Raw genomic sequence first — 21,367 nt, 5'->3', positions numbered from 1 at the left:
TATTTAGTTATATTATCATAATTTCCCTATTTTCATTTGATGTGTTATGATTTCTAATAATTGTATCAACATATTTTCTTAGAATGCCAAGGAAAGAAAGAATAAAAACAAAAAAAATCAAGAAGTAATCATTTTTTTTATTTAGTGCCCTTTTTGGTCCCTCCGCCCCTGCCCCTGAGGAGGTCTGTGCACGCCACTGGTGGTGTCCACAGACGCCTCCACCTCGGGATGGGGAGCGCTGCTCGAGGGCACACCGTTCTTTGGCCAGTGGTCGGAACGGGAAAAGCTTCTACACATAAACTGTCTGGAAATGCTGGCAGTCGACAACGCGCTACGGCGTTTTTGTCCCCAGATAAAGGCCACCACGTCCTAGTCCGGTCGGACAACATATCAGTGGTGGCATACATAAATTGCCAGGGCGGCGTCAGGTCCCGAAACCTTTACAGGCTGACGTAACGCCTCCTGGTCTGGGCTCAGCACAACCTGCTTTCACTGAAAGCAGCGCATGTGCCTGGCCACCTACGATCGAGACTCAGTGATCTCGCAAGAGTGAGAGTCCCCTCATCCACACCCCGATCTAGCGTCTCCTCGAGATGCTCTACTTCGGCTGGTGGCTAGGGTGATCTGAGGGTGACAGTTTGGAACAAAGTGCCGACTATCCGTCCGTGCCCAGCCACACCCTCTCCAGTGTTGCAACCCGTGAGTGTTCAGGGGATTTCCACGGGACCATCTCCGGATGCCCCGCGGATTTGCTTTGGCGCTCCAAAGGAGGAAGCGATGTCTATTGCAGCATCACAAGATGGGTCTCATTCTTCAGGAAGTGACGACTCGTCACAGCTGCCACCTTCTGGTGTGCATAGGGCTGTGCCCTAGTCTGATCCGGAGATGACGGCCTAGAGTATCTGCGGATTGCTTCATATGAGACCGCTTCAGCTTTGGCTTCGCGATCGAGTCCCGAGATGGGCATGGCAAGGTCCACGGCACCTTCCTAGTCCCAGTTACTCCGACTTGCCGTAAGTCCTTCACCCAGTGGTAGAAACCTCAGTTTTCTACGGGCCGGAGTGCCCCTGGAACGAGCTTCCCGGCATGTTTTTGTAACGACAGATGCCTCCACCACTGGCTGGGGCACCATGTGCAATGGACGTGCTGCCGCGGGCTCCTGGACAGGACCCCTGCGCCTATGGCACATCAATTGCCATCAATGGAGTCAGAAGCATCTGAGGTCGCTTCATGCCATTTATATCCCCATAGCCCTGAACTGTCCAGGTGGGGACCAGGTGGTGAACCTGCAAGCGCTGCCCCTGGAGGAGGCAGACCCAGCCTTGGCACTGCTCTGTCCAGTAGGCGCTCTCCGCGCCTATGTAGACAGAACGCAGTGTTTCAGGACCTAAGACCAGCTCTTTGTCTGTTACGGTGGGAAGCTGAAGGGAAAGGCTCTCTCCAAGCAAAGGCTGTCTCACTGGATAGTCGACGCCATTGCTTGGCATACCAGCAGCAAGGTCGACCGTGCCCCCTTGGTGTGACTGCCCACTCCACCCGGAGTGTGGCGTCCTCTTGGGCTCTAGCGCATGGCGCCTCGCAAACAGACATCTGCAGAGCTGCAGGCTGGGCGACACCAAACACATTCGCCAGATTCTATAATCTCCGAATGGAGCCTGTGTCCTTTCATGTACTCGCTTCATTCTCCTGTGCTACAAAGGAGTCCTTCGTCTGTGCCAGTCTCACGACAGGGATCTCAGATTTAAGCAGGGCACTGGAAGACAGCCGAGAAGGAGGCGTGATTAGACTGGTAACCCCATTCGTCGTCATCCGAAGTCACTCGGAATGACAACGAAAGGGAACGTCTCGGTTATGTATGTAACCCTCGTTCCCTGAGTAGGGAACAGAGACGTTACGTCTGCCTGCCACTTTCCGCTGTACCACGGGGATCGCCTGAGCTCAGTCTTGGCTCCTCAGCGAAGAAACATATCTGCATGTTCCCAGCGTCTTCCTTTTATACCCACGAGGTAGGGCGGAGATACGCTATGCAAATTCTGCAGACCCATGGCATTTCTTTGCCATTGGCTCGTTTTGTAATACTCAAAGTTGATAGGCTTTCTAAGCGAAGCCCCATTCGTCGTCATCCGACGTACCGTCTCCGTTCCCTACTCAGGGAACGAGGGTTACATACGTAAGCGAGACGTTTTCAGTAGAAGACAGATCTTGACTGAATACAGGCAATCAAGCACATCCACGCTATGTTGTAGTGTCTTCAAAACCACTCTGTTGTTGAACATGCTGAATGAGGCCTGGCATTATCTTGCTTCCCAGGAAAGATGTCATCTTGATGGCTGTATATGTCTCTGTACAATCTTAATATATGCATCCGCGTCAGTGGTGCCTTCACACCCATGCCGTTTGCACTGATGCACCCCCATACAATGACAGAAGTTTGCTTTGTGCCTGTCACTGATGAAAGTCTGGATGGTCCTTTTCGTCTTTGGGACTGAAAACTCGACCAAAACAAGCTGAAACATGGATTAATCTAACCACAGAACACATTTCCACTGTGTTTTTGATAATCTGAGGAGCCCGGTACAGAAAACGCTGCATTGAACAGATGTATAGCTTTCTCCTTGCGTAACAGAGATTCAAGTTGGATTTCTTGATGCAGTAGCAGACTGTGTTAAGTATCAACGGTTTTCTAAAGTACTCCTGAGCACATGTGGCTGTATTTAACAGAGTAGCATGACGGTTTCTCATGCAATACCGTCAGAGGGCGTCAAAGGTCACGCACGTTCAACAGAGGTCCCCTGCCTTGCTCTACACGGTCTGAGATTTCTTTGGTTTCGCTGAATCTTTTCACAACATTTATATATGGTTGTAGGTGAAAAACCTAAATTCTTTGCAATCTTGCTTGACAATTCTCTCATGAAATTTGGCACAAAGCCATGACTTCCTTGCAAAGACCAGGTCTTTGGTGGATGCTCCTTTAATACCTAAACACGATACCCTCACCTATTACCGGTTCACCTGTAAATTGTGGACTGTTTCAACAGTTTAACTTCGATATTCTATAGTCTTTTTAAACTTTTATTTTGCCTCTGCCCCAACTTGTCCTAACTCCCAACGTGGAGTGTTGTTGCAGCCATCACAATCAAAATTGGTTTATATTTACAAAATACACTTAAGTTGGTCTGTGAAAACATTGGACATTTTTTTCTTTGTACTTTTGTTAGTTAAATAAAGGTTAAAGAAAATTAACAAATCACAGATTCTTGATTTTATTACATTTTTAAAAAATATCCCAACTTTTGTGGATTCGGGTTTTTGCAAGTTATTCTGCCATTGACTGCTAGTGTGATACCAAAGGAACAACTCAACATGGAAGCATAATTAATATAATCAGTAAATTAAGATATGGGATTAGGACCTCTCTCGCTGGCATCATCTACCAGTAGTATCTCAAGCAGCAGGTGTCTGGGCGAGCGGTTTATGGCGCTGTGTACGGTTCTTAGGAGTGTACTCCATGCCTCATTATGAAACACGATCACAATGCTGGTGTTTGGAAGGTCATCGGGGTATGTCTTCGTCTTACAGCTGAGGAACAGACAAGAACAGAAACATGTTTAGACGGAGTTAATTCAATCAATTTTATTTGACCTTTCACAATACACATTGTTTCAAAGCAGCTTAACAGACAATTATGATGTTAATGTTAATGAAATGTTAATATCTTTATTCCTTACATTTAGCACATTAGAGCTGTGTGATAAAATATAGATTACATTTTGTGGCGATACAAACGATCAAGCAGCCAAGATTTGCTATATAGTATAGCAGTATTATAGTATAGTATGTACTGACTGTATGCAGGTAAACATAAGGGTGGGCAATAATATAGTTTACATTTTGTGACAATATAAACAAGCAGATGAGATTTGCTATTTAGTGTATATGGGTTATGTTGTGTGTTACTAATTAGTTATGTGGTGACAGGACAAGACTGTTTAATAGCATAACGTCAAAACTGAAATAGAAATTTAAAACATTGTTATGGTCTTAGAATATATTGTGCATAGTTCTATCATTTTGTGCATAGCTTTCAAGGCACATTCGTTCCAGGTTGCATTAATACAACTTTGAATCATTGATCTCTGACAATGATAGGGAACACTAATTTCATACAAACACAAAACCAACTCCTCTTCAGCAGACTGGGAAATATATGTTGCTTGCAAACTTTGAATTAGATTATATGACTATTGAACGGCTCTCAATGAAGAAAGATGATTTTTTCAAGAAACATGGTAATTATGGTATCTAATTATCTATCAAGCAAGATATTGACCCTTTGCGTCAAATACCTATATTGAAAATAGCATGAAATGGTTCCATTCATACAGTAAAAGCCAAAATCACTTCAGTAACAGAATCTGGTCATTCTCTTCCATAAAGTGAATAAAGAGGACTATATCAAGCACTTCAAACTGGACTGACAGTGCATAGACAGTATGGGGGCAAAAGGGTACAAACTGGAGACAGATTACAGATGATGGCATGCAGAATCTATCTATGAATACCACAGCGACCCGCAGGAGATTTCTGCTGTAGGCACCGAGTGAATTGCACAAACAATAGAGCTGCTGAGTTATTTTACTGCAATATTATACCAGTGTTGTTGCTCTGGGAGACAAATTGATTTAATATCACCCCAAGGTTTTCTTACATGTTTTTCTAACATATTCGTGAATAGTGCTTGCTATGGCAAGCCTCAGTATTTCTATTGCTCATAGATGTTATTTAAACAAACCCATTACCACAAAGTATTAAACTTAAAGGGTAAGTTCGGCGTTGTACAAGTAAAGCCCTGTTTTAAGATCGTTTCTGATGAAATCGAACGGTTAAGATTAAAATTTGGACACATGCTGCTGTACCGAGAATTTTTGGTTTTTGTGTTAGCACCCCCCCCCCACAAAAACCTAAAATTCTCGGGACAGCAGCATGTGTCCAAATTTTAATCTTAACCGTTCGATTTAATCACAAACAATATTAAAACAGGGCTTTACTTGTAAAACGCCGAACTTACCCTTTAAGCATGTAACTTGTTCCACACTTTGGTATTGGCATAAACGATTCTTCAAATCAAGAGCTTGTTGGCTATTAGTTTTTTAAGTGATCTGACATTTTCATCAATTTCGTTGTCCAGCTGACAATTTTCACCCGGTAGATGATAAAATAGCAAAACCATTGCCTAGAGTTAAATTTAAGGAGAGACCAGAGCAATATATCTTTTGACACCAGCATTTCTAGACTAATAGGGCTCTATTAACTTGGGCTGGTAAGCAACCACCTTCCAATGATCTTTAATAGCCAAGAAACACATAGTAGCAAGCTTAAAACCACTCAGAATAACAACTTAGCAAACGTAAATCATAATTGGGGTATAACCTAATATCGTGGTTGTGAGTTTTGTGGGCAAGCACCACTGACATTTTCTTCAGGAAGTGTAAAAATCGTCCCGGGTTACGTATGTAACCCTAGTTCCCCGAAGGGACGGACGCTGCGTGTAATCGCAGTGGGAACGCCCTCCAGCGTAACGCGTCTGAAGCATGAATGAAATCAGTCAATGGAGAGATGGAGCGTCATAGCGAGTGACGTCATCGACCAGGAAGCTATAAATATCCCCTGAGCACACAATACGCCAGCTTAAAGTTACTGAAGCAAGCGACCCAAGGGGATGCCGGGACTATGGCAGGACACGCAGCGTCCGTCCCTTCGGGGAACTAGGGTTACATACGTAACCCGGGACGTTCCCCTTCAGGGACTACTGCTGCGTGTAATCGCAGTGGGAACGCAATACCCACATCCCCATACGACCAAATCCCCGTCGTGTGTCATTAGGAGACACAAACCGACGAGAGAACCTGAGCCCCGAGAGTGGAGCTAAGATCAAGGGAATAAAATCTAACGAAAGTGTGCGGTGAGGACCAGCCTGCCGCATCACAAACGTCCTGAAGAGAAGCTCCTGAAAGAAGAGCTGTAGAGGCAGCCATACTCCTGGTGGAATGAGCCCTTACAGCCAAAGGTGAAGGCTGATGGGCCGAACCGTAAGCAAGCGAGATGGCCTCGACCACCCACTTGCTCATCCTTTGCTTAGATGCCGGACACCCTTTCTTAGGTGACCCAAAACAGACAAACAGTTGTTCCGATCTCCTCCACAGGGCAGCTCTGTGGACATAAGCATCTAAAGCCCTAACGGGGCACAGCAAATTAAGTCACTTCTGGTCTGACGTCAGAAAAGGCGGAGGACAGAAAGCCTCAAGGCGCCACGAAGGAAGCGAGATATTAGTGGGTGTCTCCCGAGAGAACCTCCGCTCGAAGGGGCGTGGTAAGCAGCTAGGGCCGCCACGTACACCTTCAGTGTGGAGTGGGATAACCCTGTGGAGAGACGGTCCTGCATGAAATCCAGCACTGTACACACCGGGCAGTTAACTGGGTCCTGCTGGCGCTCTCCACACCAAGAGGTGAAAAGTTTCCACCTCGCGGCATATGACTTCCTCGTGGCGGGAGCTCTGGATAGGAGGATGGTCTCAATGACCTCAGTCGAGAGACCAGAATCTATGAGCTGGGCCCCCTCAGAGGCCAAGCCCACAGCCTCTATAGTTCTGGGCGGGGGTGAAGGGTCGACCCACTCGCCTGAGAGAGTAGATCTCTCCTGATCGGTATCTCCAGGGGAGAGCCATCGAGGAGAGACACTAGGTCCGCAAACCATACTCGGGCCGGCCAGAACGGGGCTATTAGCAGAAGACTGAGCCCGTCACGGCGAACCCTCTCCAGAACTCCCGGGAGCAGAGCGATCGGGGGAAAAGCGTACAAACGTGACCTCGGCCACAGATGTACCATCGCGTCCAACCCCAGTGGGGCTGGCAGGCTGAGAGAGAACCACAGTGGACAGTGTGATGTCTTTCGGGAAGCAAATAGGTCTACCTCGGCACGACCAAAATGTTCCCATAGGAGCTCCACCACCTCGGGGTGAAGACTCCATTCCCCGGGCCTCGGCCCCTGCCTCGACAGGATGTCTGCCCCCTGATTTAAATACCCCGGGAGATAAATAGCTCTCAGAGAAAGAAATTTCCCCTGGGACCATAGAAGGATCTGACGTGCCAGTTTGTAAAGTGGGCGAGAACGCAGACCCCCCTGATGGTTGATATAAGAGACCACCGATGTGTTGTCTGACCGGACAAGAACATGGTGGCCCCTTAGGTCTGGGAGGAAATGTTTCAGAACCTGAAACACTGCCAACATCTCTAGACAATTTATGTGCCATAGACGGTGACGGTCCTCCCAAAGACCCTGAGCTGGGCGACCAATCATGATCGCCCCCCACCCCGTGAGAGAGGCATCTGTCGTTAGCATGACGCGACGACAAGGAGCTCCCAACACAAGGCCTTGGGACAGAAATCAAGGATCTTTCCACATAACCAGGGCGCGATGACACCATCGCGAACTCATGATCATGCGAAGCGGATTTCCCCTCGGGGAGAATCCCCTGGTTCTGAGCCACCACTGTAACGGTCTCATGTGCAGGAGGCCAAAAGGTATCATGTTGGACGCAGCTGCCATGAGACCTAACAGTCTCTGGAACTGTTTTACAGTGGATGACTGGCCTAGCTTGACCTGATCTACTGCGGCGAGAATCGAAGCAACATGAGCAGGTGACAACTGTGCCTGCATCGGCGTCGAATCCCACACTACACCGAGAAAAGTGGTTCTCTGTAATGGAGAAAGAACACTCTTCTTGGCGTTGCGCCTCAACCCCAACCTCTTGATGTGAGCAAGAACGACATCTCGATGCCGAACCGCCTGTTGTTCTGATTGAGCTAGAATTAACCAATCGTCTATATAGTTCAGAATAAGGATGCCCTGCAGCCTCAGCGGGGCTATAGCCGCATCCATATACTTCGTGAACGCGTGGGGTGACAGTGCTAGGCCAAACGGAAGAACCTGTTATTGGTAAGCTTCGCCCCCGAAAGCGAACCTCAGGAACTTCCTGTGTTGAGGTAGGATAGATACGTTGAAGTAAGCGTCCTTTAGATCTATCGTGACGAACCAGTCCTCGGATCTGATTTGACACGATCTGCTTGAGAGTGAGCATCTTGAATTTGAGCTTCCCTACAGCTGCGATTTAAGAGACGCAGATCTAGAAAGGGACGCAGCCCTTCATCTTTTTTCGGAAAGATGAAGAACTGGCTGTAGTATCCTAACTCCCTGCTGGGTGGAGGAACCCGCTCTATAGCTCCTTTCGCTAAGGGAAACAGCCTCTCGAGGCTGGCCTCTGGATGAACATCCCGAGTGACAGACACAGCGCCCTGTAACGTACTGGCAGGGAACAGCTGGTCTGGGCACTCCACAACCCTCCTCGGAGGGTGGCGAGCGTCCCTCGGGAAATCGCTCGCCGAGTCTCTCTACGCCCTGTAAGGCAGGGTTAGTAGAGCAGACCCCTGAGGGCATCGGGAAAGACAGGGCACCGTGTTTTTGTGCAGTGAACTCAAGTCTTCCACGATGGGGACCACCCTGAGGACATAATGACTGTCCTCAGATCAGCCCTACCCCGAGAAGGTCGCGCCGGAGAGCGCCCCGCCTCGTCCCTCCAGTTTCTCTGCGGGGGGCACGAGACGCGACACTCCGTTTCTGCTGCGCTCTTTTTGAACTACACGGCGGCTGGGACTGCCCTTTTTTTCGCTCAGCAGCCCCAGCGACACGCACTTTAAGGGGCATAAATTTCTGAAAAGCAGCCGCCTGTTTCTTCTCTTCCTGGAACCTCTCCGTGACAGAGTGAAGAGCGTCACCGAAGAGGCCCGCAGGCGAAACTGGAGCATTAAAAGGAGAGTCTTATTTTTCTCCTTCATAGAGGTCTGACTCAACCATAAGTGTCTCTCTGTGGCCACCATGCCATAGACCGGCCGATAGATTTAGTGGTCTCCTTGGTGGCCCGGAGAGTGAGATCAGCAGTCTGCCTGAGCTCATAAATCATATCCACAGAAATTTCACACCCCTCACAAGCATCTTTAAGCAGGACAGCCTGATAAGCCTGCATAATGGCCATAGTGCGCCGAGTAAGCCTTCCCCACTGACAGAGAAGTTTTTTTTTGTTGTTTATTAATGGCTTAGAGGGCAGAGCCGGTGCTTTAAGTGAAGATGACGAAGCAGGAGAGAGATAGCTGGAGAGCGTCTCCTCTGCCTTCGCATGGTCACGTACCCTGAAGCTTTTGCACCAAAATGTTTCCATAAGCATTAGACTGGCTAGTATAAATTCTATTTGAAACAGGTCTAACCCAGGTCTTTGAAACCTCAGAGTGAAGATCTGGGAAGAATGGTAAGCACCGGCGAGAAGGCTGAGGACGTGCAGACAGAAGTCTATCATCTAATTTGCTTTCATTTCTAGACTCCTGCCTATCAGTTGGCCACTTTTTTTTTTTTTTTCGATATTTTTTTTTTTTACAGCCCGAGATAACGCATCTATCAGCCCCTCTTCAGCAGTATGCTGGAGTGACGAGTCAGTTTCTTCTGATGCAAAACTTTCGACATCGAGCTCCTCAGAACTGGATAATCTAAATTCGACATCATGTGCCTCGACCCGGGCAGAAGTAACCGCCGCAGCGCGTGCTTCCAGAGCCGGGTGAGAGGCAGTAGATCTCGCTGGAGATAGCTGAGATAGGGCGGAGCCCGTCTCAACGTCGCCAGTGAGATCCATCTGCGACCCCAAGTCAAGCGCCTCCGCTCTGCCTCAACAGAAGCGGGACCCGAGCCTCGGGGAGCTCGCAGCAAACCACTCTCCTCGAAGAGCGATCACCGCGAGCGCAGAGTTCTCAAGGGAAAAGCTCGCAATGCTCACAATCGACCCCCTCGAGAGCGGACTGGGCATGCAGCAATCCCAAACAAGCAACACACAGCTGATGTGTATCCCCACCCGTGATGTATCGTGTACAGGGGGAAACACACTCTCTATATTGCTCGCTCGTCACTTTGACACTCATATTGGTTTTTTTATATATATATTTATATAGTGAGAAACTCCTGTCTAAACAGACAAACACAATCGCTAGATTTCAGACACACACAGAGCTTGCTGAGGTAACAAAAAACTGGCATATTGTGTGCTCAGGGGATATTTATAGCTTCCTGGTCGATGACGTCACTCGCTATGACGCTCCATCTCTCCATTGACTGATTATATTCATGCTTCAGACGCGTTACGCTGGAGGGCGTTCCCACTGCGATTACACGCAGCGGTAGTCCCTGAAGGGGAACTAGTTGTTCTCCTCCCTTTTTCTTTCTCAGTGCAATGAAAAAGTTCTTTGTTTACAGAATCCAAAGAGCCATTCGAGTTACATAATGAAATCCCAGAGAGCTGTTAGAGAAAAACATGCCACATTCATCTGGTGCATTTGAGTTATGCCACTGTTCAGCATACTGAAGGATGTCATCCCTCCCTGCATTCATTGATGTATGATTCTCTTGGAAGAAGCATTTGCTCTGCAGTTTACGAGAGATATGGCATTTGTGTTCCCCATTTCTTCCCATTTGTTTGACTTTAATGCTTCATTTTAAAATCTTAAGGGAATGTGTAGTGACAGTTAAATGCTTCAGGAAACTACTGTACACTTACAACTCTGGAGCTTTAACGATTATTAATAATAATAATAATAATAATAATAATAATAATACAGTAACCAAACAATATGTTTTAATCCCTACCACCTATTCTTGTTGAAAGTTAATTAAAAAATATCTCATGACACGTGATATCTGATGTCAATATCTGATGTCATGACAAAATAGATGTCTAAATCATTTCAATCTAAATTCTTAACAGACAGATAGATGTTTTCAGTACATATTAAACATATGTATTGACCTTAAAAAATCTTCCATGTTTTGCATTATTTTGTCATCTAATTGGGCTTGTGTATTTTTGGTTGATATTTGCATACAATATATCAGCTCAACTAATTAACACGAATACAACTATCTAATCAATTCATAATCTTACCCTATTCTCCCAGAAAAATTGCTAGATTTAGAATGTACAGTATGTGTACAAAACCACAAAACTTATACCACTGCGATGAAAAATACCCTTTTGCATCCAGAGCACACCAACCTATTATGTAATCATAATGGACCAATAGAAGTTTGAAGGTGTTTGACAGCCAGCGCAGAGTTTTCTAGAAAGTATGCACTGGTCAGCTGTTTTGAACCTGTTTTAAACTGAAACTGTTTCATTGTGGAAATTCCTTAAGGGTAATATGTTTCCATGAAGACAGGGACTCTCATGTGAAATTTTAAGTGTCTAACTCAAACAGGCTAGCGGGGCTGATGGCAAATGTAACCATGAATTTCGAGGTAGCCACACATGCCATTCATCTAATAAATGCACAAAATGCAACTAGCCACAGAAACTCAGTGTCTGTAGTTTTCACTATAAAAATGACAAATTGTTGCTGTTTATATCATTAAAAAGCAAACATAAAAAGTCTATTTTTGTTTGAGTTTCTTGTCAATGTCTTTCTTGAAATCTTTCTTCATAACACAAAGGACAACAAATAAAAGCTGATTTGTGTTTTTGGAATTTTGGTAGAAGATTGGATTCTGTGATTACTGTCATTAATATGATCTTGAAGCGTTTGTCTGTACAAACACACACGTGCTCACCCGTCCAGCCGAACATCTGGCAGACTCCTGTTGAGTGCGATCATGTCACTGGCCATCAGGTTGAACTGATTGATTTTAAAGAGCTCTTTCATTTTGTCCTGCTCATCTTTGGGAATAATCACAGCCTTCCCCATTTCACCTGGAGGCTCGTAAGTGCGCGACATCACCGCTGGAACAGAGAAAGCAGGGTGACAGTCAGTGTGGATTATTAATATTAAAATTGCATGGTACTCTGTCTAAACCTTGTGCCCGCCCATATATATATATATATATATATTGCACATGTGACCGGATGCTCTCCTCCCATGTTGTCTATTAATAAGTTAATTAGAGCTCGCCGCCTACAAATTTTCTTTAATCGTTGACACGTCATTTCCGATCGGCTATAAATAGCCTATTTCTATTCCTGTCGAGACGCGTAATTTCCGACTGACCCGGGGGTTCCCAATCGTTTCCAACGTGCGGATTTGACTGCGGCTGTACACCAGCTTTCACTTGCTCCTGAAATGGCGATTTTTCTTTTGCTTGTTTCAGGCATATGTAAATCCGTTTATGCGACGCTGCAGGATCAAAACGAGACCAAGCGATCTAAAAGATTGACTGTTCAGAGTGATTGACTGATTCTATTGTCGGGCATAGGCAAACCAGTTCAGTGCGGCGCTTCAGGATCAACACTAATTAACAAACGGTGGTTTGTGATTGAGACTGACGCGATTCAATCATCGGGAGTTCGAGATCTTTCTTTGCCTTTTGCCAGTATATAATGCGAGGAATCGCCGTTGTCCTACCACCTACGTGTTTGTGTGTTATTTAGTTTGATTTGCATGGTTCATTATATGTGAGTTGAATGACTGATTAATTTGTTTATTTGTTTTGAGATTATTTGTGATGGGAATTCTAGTGTTTTCTTGATTTATTATTATTATTATTGACTGTCTTATGTGTTTATATTGTTTTGATTTATAACCCAATGGTATTTTGATTTTTGTTGTTTGTGTGTGCATGAGCAATTGTAACTTCTGCTAGATGCTGAGGGCTTCAGCCAGGAATCCTCCCTGGTTTTCTCCGCGTGCTGGTGGTGGTTTGAACACTGGGTGCTGTGTGCAGTGAGACGCACGGATTTTGTGTGAGTGATAAGAGTTTACTCCAAAGTGTGTGTGGTACTATTCCTTGTTCTTTAGCCCTCAGCCAAAAAGCTTCTGAGTGTAATGTTATTATATTTGTTTTGTAGTGACTGACTTGTGAATGACTATTTCTTCTGACCACATAACAACCCCTTTTTATTGTCAGATGTTGCGGTGTGTCTTGCCTGGGATGCTCTGTTTATTTTAATGAGTTTTTAGTAATAAAGAACCCTTTTTGTACGACATTCACGTCTCTGATCCTTACTAGTGCAACCAACTTGCCTACCTTTTGGATAAAGGTTATCAATCATTCTCTGTGTGATATCAGAGTGGCGTAGTCGGTTTCTTAAAGCTGCATTTATTCTAATATAAGTAGTTAGGCCTTAGTGCCAGTCTAGTGCGGTTTTCCCCCCTGCCACACACACACGTTTTGTCTCTGGTTGGACTCTTAAAAGGGTCAGCCATAACATCAAAAAAGGTGCAAATTGCATTGAAATTAAAGGTAATTATTTAGGATTTTCCCAATCAATTCCTATTGGAAAAAAAAAAAAATAAGTCCTGCCCTTAATTATTTCTTTTTGAGCATCCCTTTTCACTTAGACGTTAATATTTGCAATTTACTTCATATATGGAAATAAAATGGCTCAAGCTCAGATATCACAACCACATATTGCACATGACTTGTGGTATATGAACACAAAGAAGACTTTCAGAGCCTTCACTGCAGCTAAAATCCATCTAAACTGGCAACCGTGATCTGAACCATTGATCCATGTTATAGTATCTGTCAACACAGACACTTTCTGTCCTTGAAATTTGACTTAACACCGTAAATCAAACAGAGATGGCAGAGAGCAAGCAAATCAACATTTTTTTAAACTATTTTTAAACTATTTTTTAATTTGAACATTGAACAAAAATTCACAGGCCTGATCTGAGCAAAATATGCAATTTGGTGCAGAGCTCTGAGCTCCCTCGGCTCCACTGTGGTCCGTCATCCTTCGAGCTCCCTCGTCCCTCCAGCTCCACACCTTGGTTCATCGTCACCCTGGTTCTGCCATGGGCCTCCGGCTACACCTCAGCCTTCCACTTGACTCCTCCTTCCCTCTGGCTCTGCCTTGGTCCTCACTTCCTCCGTACCTTAGATGATGCCCTGAACCAAGCGTGCCGCACAAGTGCTGAAAAAGTGAAACCAAAGCGTCTCGATCGGCCCCCGGTAGCCCACCTCCACATGGGGTCTAATGGACGCTATGGAAACTAAACAAACAAATTACACTTCAAATAAGTTTGTTCCAAAGATGCTTTCTGTCATTTGAGGTAGTTTTATCACGCTGATTTAAGTTTAAGTGTTCATATTTTTAAAGAAGTTTGATTTTAGTTCGTTATTTGATGCTATAAAAACGGGAATGTGACGTCATGATTGGCAGCTGTGATTGACAGCTTCACTAGACGACACTAGGTGTCACCGGGGCACCATATGACTTTTTTGGGGATTTTTTGGAAGGAGATTAGATCTTTAACTTTAAATTCTACATGTCCATAACTGTTTATTTCTCACAGTAATCTTTGTAGTAACCATTTCTGACAGAGTGAGGGTGGGGCCTTGATATCGCAGCTTTACTTCAGGCTCACTACTGCGCAGACTCGGGTCCCGCGATAACTACTGCGCAGAAGCAAGTCCCAAATCAGCACAAGATGTCAGCGGCACGTTAGGACTTTGGCGGCTTCACTTTTCATCAATGGAAGAGAGTGAAGGGGCGTCGTCCATCTTTTTTTACAGTCTATGCCCTGAACCATCAGCCTCTCGGCCTCGCCTGGTTTCCCACCTCTTCTGGCCCAGATTTCACCCAAACAGTCCACCAGGGCTCCACCATGTCTCCTCCCTCTATTGGCTCTGCGGTGGAGTCACTCTCCTTCGTCCACCTCCAAAAGCTAAGCTTCATCCTTCCTCCACTGTTGGACTTTTGGTTATAGCATGGGAAAAAGCCTTCCTGCAGGGGGGTGTTGTGTCAGGTTTACGTTCTGATGTGTGGACTCTTATTTTGAAATTCTGTACTTTAGTCCTTTAGTTCCTGTCCACTCTATTTAGTTTCTGTTTCTTTGGTTACTTATAATGTCCTTGTTTTCAGTTGCTTTTTTGAATGTCATTTGCCCCGTTTCCATTACAGATGTGCGCAATATTTTTGCAATATTTCCTAAATGTCAATAAAAACTATTCCGAAATGACGCCGTATTTGTCCTGTGGTAACTGAAGATGCTCCTTCAAAAACATTAAAGTTATTAATGTTACGCTGCTGACGTAAGACGCTGCTGACGTGTGTCTGGTGTGCCCGAGCTTCGTTTACAGTCTGTGGGAGACGCACGCTCGAAACAAAACAATCTTCACAAACATGTCTAAGGATTTCCACACAGAGGAAGACTTACATTTTTTTGCCCAGCCATATTTATTTGAACCCGAATACACGGACGCACCAGATACACGTCAGCAGCGTCTTACGTCATCAGCGTCACTGTGGACTCGTGAACGCGGATCCCCAACAGAACCGGAAGACAATACAATGCTGAATAAAGTCGTAGTTTGGGTTATTTTTGGACCAAAATGTATTTCCGATGCTTCAAAACATTCGAACTAACCCACTGATGTCACATGGACTACTTTGATGATGTCTTTATTTCCTTTCTGGACAAGGACAGTATACCGTTCATACATTTTCAATGGAGGGACAGAAAGCTCTCGGACTAAATCTAAAATATCTTAAAGGGTTAGTTCGCCCATTTAAGACATGAAGTTGTATGCAATCCTTGCCAGCACTATAGTGTATACACACTGACCCACTCTGTTGTCACCCCCCTGGTCCGAGTTCTGACCGCTGGAAGTTTTTGAATGAAGTAATCCCGGCTACTTTCCGGGGCCACAAAACTGTGCGTTTTTACGTAAAAAAAAGATTTGCGTTTCAAAGCTTGATTAATTTAACACAAAAAAAACACGCCGGGCAAAATTCATACCTCAGTTTTAATGCGGCACTATTTTCCTTCCGTTTCTATCAATCCGCGCTGCTGTCAATGTCAACAGTGCGCACGTGACGATTAGCTGTTGATAGCGCGACTCGCCGACAACATGTCCGACTACGAAACTTCAGATGATGAAACTAATTTTAGCACAGTGTCAGACGGATCAGATGAAGACAGTAATTTTAACTCAACGACAAAGGGATATCTTTAGTAACCGGAGTATACCGATGCCGAACTTGAGCAGATGGACAAAGAACGGGAAGAGAGAGAGCGAGAGGACAGAGAAGTTGTCCAATCTGATGCTGGGCCCACCACAGCTGTAGCAAGAGGCAGGATGAATGACAAATGGTGGTGCACTTGTTCCAATTGTGAAGTTATGCCAACAGAGGTTGAAAGCTATTGCTGCCACGAATGGGAACTCATCATGCCACAGATGCAAAACCTTTCAATTGACGAGGACGCCAACGCACCGTCTGTCTGCATTACATCCAATGACGTGTTCCCTGCGATGCTAAATGCAGGTGTCCTGGAGACGTTCTTCTACATCCCTAAAATAAATTGGAAAAAGCGACCCAAACCAGCTGGACTTGACGGTCAGATGTCGGCAGAGTAAGTGTGATCGCTCATCTTGCTTTGTAGTTTTTTATTTATTAATTTAACGTTGTCTTGACTAGTGTTGGCTATATAATAGTCTATCTGACTGCATTATTATTATACTGAGTGGACAATAATACAATCATTAATAAATTAATAATTATATGGAGTTGACACCAAATGTACCTAACTTACATCAAACTTTGAAATACTGTCTTTATAACCAAATGTATCTGCCAATTCATTTCACAATTGGTGCTCAGTGTTTGATGGATACTACAGTTATTGCAATTATCTAACCGTACAGTTTAGACATGGGATCATAAAGTTAGTAAATAGAGCTTACCCGTGGTACTGGTACAGCAAAACTCTTTAAAATCATGTTTTTTCCTTTTCCTCCTTGGTTGGAGATGTAATCGTCTTCGCTGAAGTGAGCACTACACACACGAAAATCCTTTATTCGAGATAATTTAGCTCCCGCTGAGTAGCCGATGGCAACCAGCCAAAGCTGTCTCATATTCATATTTGATACAGGAAAACGATGAAATTTGAACTTTGATCCCGGCACATCCTTGTTGTCACAGCCTGGGAATTTACAAGTTCGCACCATTGTTAATTTAATATTTTTTACCTTGTTGTCGATCGATTGTGTAAACACTATGGAAGAGCTGATCGTCACGTGCGCACTGTTGACATTGACAGCAGCGCGGATTGATAGAAACGGAAGGAAAATAGTGCCGCATTAAAACTGAGGTATGAATTTTGCCCGGCGTGTTTTTTTTGTGTTAAATTAATCAAGCTTTGAAACGCAAATCTTTTTTTCACGTAAAAACGCACAGTTTTGTGGCCCCGGAAAGTAGCCGGGATTACTTCATTCAAAAACTTCCAGCGGTCAGAACTCGGACCAGGGGGGTGACAACAGAGTGGGTCAGTGTGTATACACTATAGTGCTGGTAAGGATTGCATACAACTTCATGTCTAAAATGGGCAAACTAACCCTTTAAACTGTGTTCTGCAGATGAACGAGTGTTACGGGCTTGGAGCGACATGAGGGTGAGTCATTGATGACATAATTTTCATTTTTGGGTGAACTAACCCTTTAAAGTAGCACACGTTTGCTAGTGAATCATTTCCAGGATTTACAGGAGTCCTATAGACTCCCCTGCATCTGAGGGCACAAATTTTGCCCTTGGAAAACTCCCTGCCACAATGCTAGGATGCATTCAAAGTGGTTACTAGAGTATTGCAATGTGGCTGTTAAGATGTTTAGTTGTTGCTAGGGTTTTATGAATGGTTTGAACATCACTGTGATTTGTATTCTACAATATTATTTTTTTATCACTGCCTTCTATAAACCTACAGTCTGAACTTTCCCAAATTTCCCAGGGTTCAATCCAAACCTCTCTCAGCCAATCACATTCCTCAGTAATGGCTTGTCTGATCTGTTTGGTTTCTCAGTTAAGAGGTCAGGGTGAACCTGGTGGTCTGCAGGGGCAGGTTTAGACAGGATTACTCTGAAGAGCATATGCATGACATGTTGGCTTTATGAATACTGACAGAAAACCGCATATGATGCAGCAAGCAGCAAAATATGGCAATATAAGAAGGAGTGCTGTGACTGCAGTATTACGAAGAGCAACTTATCAAAGTCTTTGACAATAACTGCAAGAATGAAACTCTGCAGCATCGCTTCTTAATGTCTGTCTTCAACCTTCACAGTTTTTCAAAGCAGAACACCGGGAGATTTGATATACCCTTACACACTGCTCTCTTACTTAGCTGCCTAATCCAAAAATAGAATCCATTTTGGCACAAGGACAGCCCATAATATCATGTCATTGAAATAAATCTGGAAGCGTTGTCCCATACTCTCTGTTCCAAAACCTAGTGAGTTGTCTTCGTAAGCAGTATTTTAAGCTTTTTGAAAAGGAAAGGCACCACATTCTGGATAAATTGGAAAGCAGAAATACTTGAAGACTTTGTGCAGGAGACAATGTAATGTGTTAAAATTTACTGCTTTAATAATAATAATAAATTATAAATCCAAGATATCAGACAAAGTGAAAAAAGTTAATAAGGTATGAGGTTTTGGAACAGAGCCGATCTGACCCTTTTAAAGAGATTCTCTAGAGTTATTCATAAAGATGTATAAAAGACGTTAAATAATTAATACTCACCAAGTATCTCTCTTTTGTTTTATTAGAATGTAAAGCTCTGTTGCATTCTCAGGCTGGGAAGAGGGTGATGTATACTTAATGATGTAGCAATTAAGATGTGGAAGCAACAATACCCCACGCCTTTACTATAGTGATCCCAGTACACTATTTATTAAGCAATAAGATCCATATTTGTAGCAACCTCAGTCCTCTTTAAGGTGGCTGTTTTTGTGATACATCTACTGCAGCGAGAACAACATAATAATTGGCTGCACAGTAATGCTAAAAATAAACCAACTTGTATTATCTTTTGTACAGACTAAAAGTAAAATCTTCCTTAGATAGGATATTTGAAAACTTATCTACGGTAAATATAATTTTACAGAGACATGAAATAGAAGGAAACTCTAAAGACATTACACATTAGTTACACATCACATTAGTGTCACGGTGTATGAATTCATTGTCTCTCTCTCGTCTTGCGTGCTGTTGTGTGTGTGTGCGTTAATTGTGGGCGCGGTCACTGATCAGCGATGATCAGCAGCGCCAGCTGGCTTCAATCAGTTTTTTCCGTTATATGTTCAGTAACTGGTGTCTTATGTTGTCAGATCGTTGTTCTTCCCGGTGTGTTCCTGAGCTGTTCTTCCTCCTGTGGATTTCCCTTGTGTCGTCGTCGTGTTTCTTCGAGTTTCCCTTGCACTTCCACGGATTACTGACAGAAGCTGGAGAAGGATGCAATAGCAAAAACGCTTTATTTGTATTGGTAAGTATATGAACAACACGGTCAGGCACACAACAAGGGAAACAACACAGCTGGTCAGAATGGTGGATCGGACGGACACCAGCGCAGATGGTGGGTGACACAGGGACCTCGGTGGACAACCAGTGAAGAATCTCCAGTGAGGTGCTTCCAGTCCAGTGATGAATCTCCAGTGAGGTGCTCAGTCCCGTGATGAATCTCCAGTGAGGTACTCAGTAATCCGTGGAAGTGCAAGGGAAACTCGAAGAAACACGACGACACAAGGGAAATCCACAGGAGGAAGAACAGCTCAGGAACAGGAACACACCGGGAAGAACAACGATCTGACAACATAAGACACCAGTTACTGAACATATAAAGGAAAAAACTGATTGAAGCCAGCTGGCGCTGCTGATCATCGCTGATCAGTGACCGCGCCCACAATTAACGCACACACACACAACAGCACGCAAGACGAGAGAGAGACAATGAATTCATACACCGTGACAATTAGTTAGTGGTGTTTCCATTACTATCACTACACTTAGGGCCAGATTAACTAAAATATTGTGCCAGCGCAAGCCCTCTTTTGGCGTAAAAGAAATACTGTCAGGATTTACTAACGACACACTGTGAAAAAAATTGTGCTGAAAAGGCGTGGACAGGGTTATTTTTGCAGCTGCCCTTGTTGGAAATGCATTTGTATAAAATTCTCTTTCAGATGCAAAAGTTATGGGAGAGTATTTAAATTAATCATGCAAGGTGATTTACTCGTCAATTTACTGTATATGTTCCATTATTTAATGCCCCAAAAAAGCATGTCTTAAAGGGGACCTATTATGCAAAATTCCCTTTTATAAGATGTTTGAACACCAATGTGTGAGAACAACCAGCCCATAATAGTAAAAAAAATATTTTAATTCCCATAAATTAAAAGCAGTCTCTTCAAATGAGCTGATTCAGATTCCAACCTACAATGACGTCACTGTAGTAGGGAGAAGCCCCGCCCACAGCCGGTGAGGATCTGCCCCATTAGCACAAACACAGCCCTGAGTGAGAAGCACAGAGTCCTCCATTTCTGTATCCTCGCTGTAGCAGCAGGAGATATACAGTGTCTGCACCAAATAGGCATTACAAGTGTTGTGGTTTGGGATGCACCAATGAACAAAAGAGTCTCCATAGACTTACCATAGAGTCACTGAAGACATGGTGGTTAAATGTAATGTAAATGTAAAAAAGGAAAAATCCCGAAGTAAATTGCTAAAGTCTTATACTTTTGCGCCAATCATTTTGCGTCTGGCTGCTTTTCAACGCTGGATTTTAAAAAAATCTGATTCTGAAAGATGGGTCAATACCAACGCTTTGGATCCAGACAAAGTAAGCATACGTCATGTGTTGTGAGTCCTTCCAAATTGCCTTTCTGAAAGAGAAATTGTTGGCACTTTCCAAGAGGCACTGTCCACCACGGCTTAGATACATCTCTCCTTGATTTCTGAGTCTGTTTGCACATTACAAGAACATTACATTCATCTGTTTTGGATAAAACGGAAAAAGCTTTAGCTCCACTCACTAGACATTCCATTTTAAAGGTGTCGATTGAAGCACCATAATGTAATTTTGCAGAAATGTCGCTACAGGCACATTTTCCCAATGAGCCTGGGCTGCTGTTTTTGTCTTGGGCCAGTTAGTATGCAATCACAATAGAAATTCCATGCAACAATCTAACCCATACAGAAATGTAATATATGTAAATATATGTAATTTACATATATAATGTCAGTGCCCATGTATGTCTGCTGCATATATGAGAATATATGCAAAATTCATATATATAAAAGACATAGACATATATGAAACATATATTTCAAAATATAGCAAAAATGGCCGTTTTCATGTAAGTGCCATATATTTTCCAGTATATGCACATAAATGTTAAATATATGTAAGACGCATATATTTATATATGCATGTATGTACTTATTTCAATGCATCAGTATCACATGCATGTATGTTTACATACATTTATTAAATATGTGGGAAACGAA

At 43.9% G+C, this 21,367-nt stretch overlaps 1 protein-coding gene across 4 annotated transcripts in view; it reads right to left on the bottom strand.

The window, feature by feature from the left end:
• Positions 1–21,367, bottom strand: part of galnt13 (polypeptide N-acetylgalactosaminyltransferase 13) — a 129,679-nt gene that overhangs the window by 90,109 nt on the left and 18,203 nt on the right. For all 4 annotated transcript variants that reach the window (XM_077215254.1, XM_077215253.1, XM_077215252.1 and 1 more), the window contains exons 3-4: positions 11,698–11,866; positions 3,413–3,579 (exon numbers count right to left, since the gene is read on the bottom strand). In XM_077215254.1, the coding sequence (XP_077071369.1) occupies positions 3,413–3,579; positions 11,698–11,866 (336 nt within the window). The remainder of the gene's footprint in view (positions 1–3,412; positions 3,580–11,697; positions 11,867–21,367) is intronic.

The sequence above is a fragment of the Siphateles boraxobius genome, unplaced genomic scaffold (assembly GCF_051911475.1).
Source record: "Siphateles boraxobius isolate OS27281-9 unplaced genomic scaffold, OSU_SipBor_1 7, whole genome shotgun sequence".
NCBI classification, from domain to species: Eukaryota; Metazoa; Chordata; class Actinopteri; order Cypriniformes; family Leuciscidae; genus Siphateles; species Siphateles boraxobius.
Note: the sequence above shows the minus strand (reverse complement) of the source record. Positions and strands in the feature narration are given on the sequence as shown.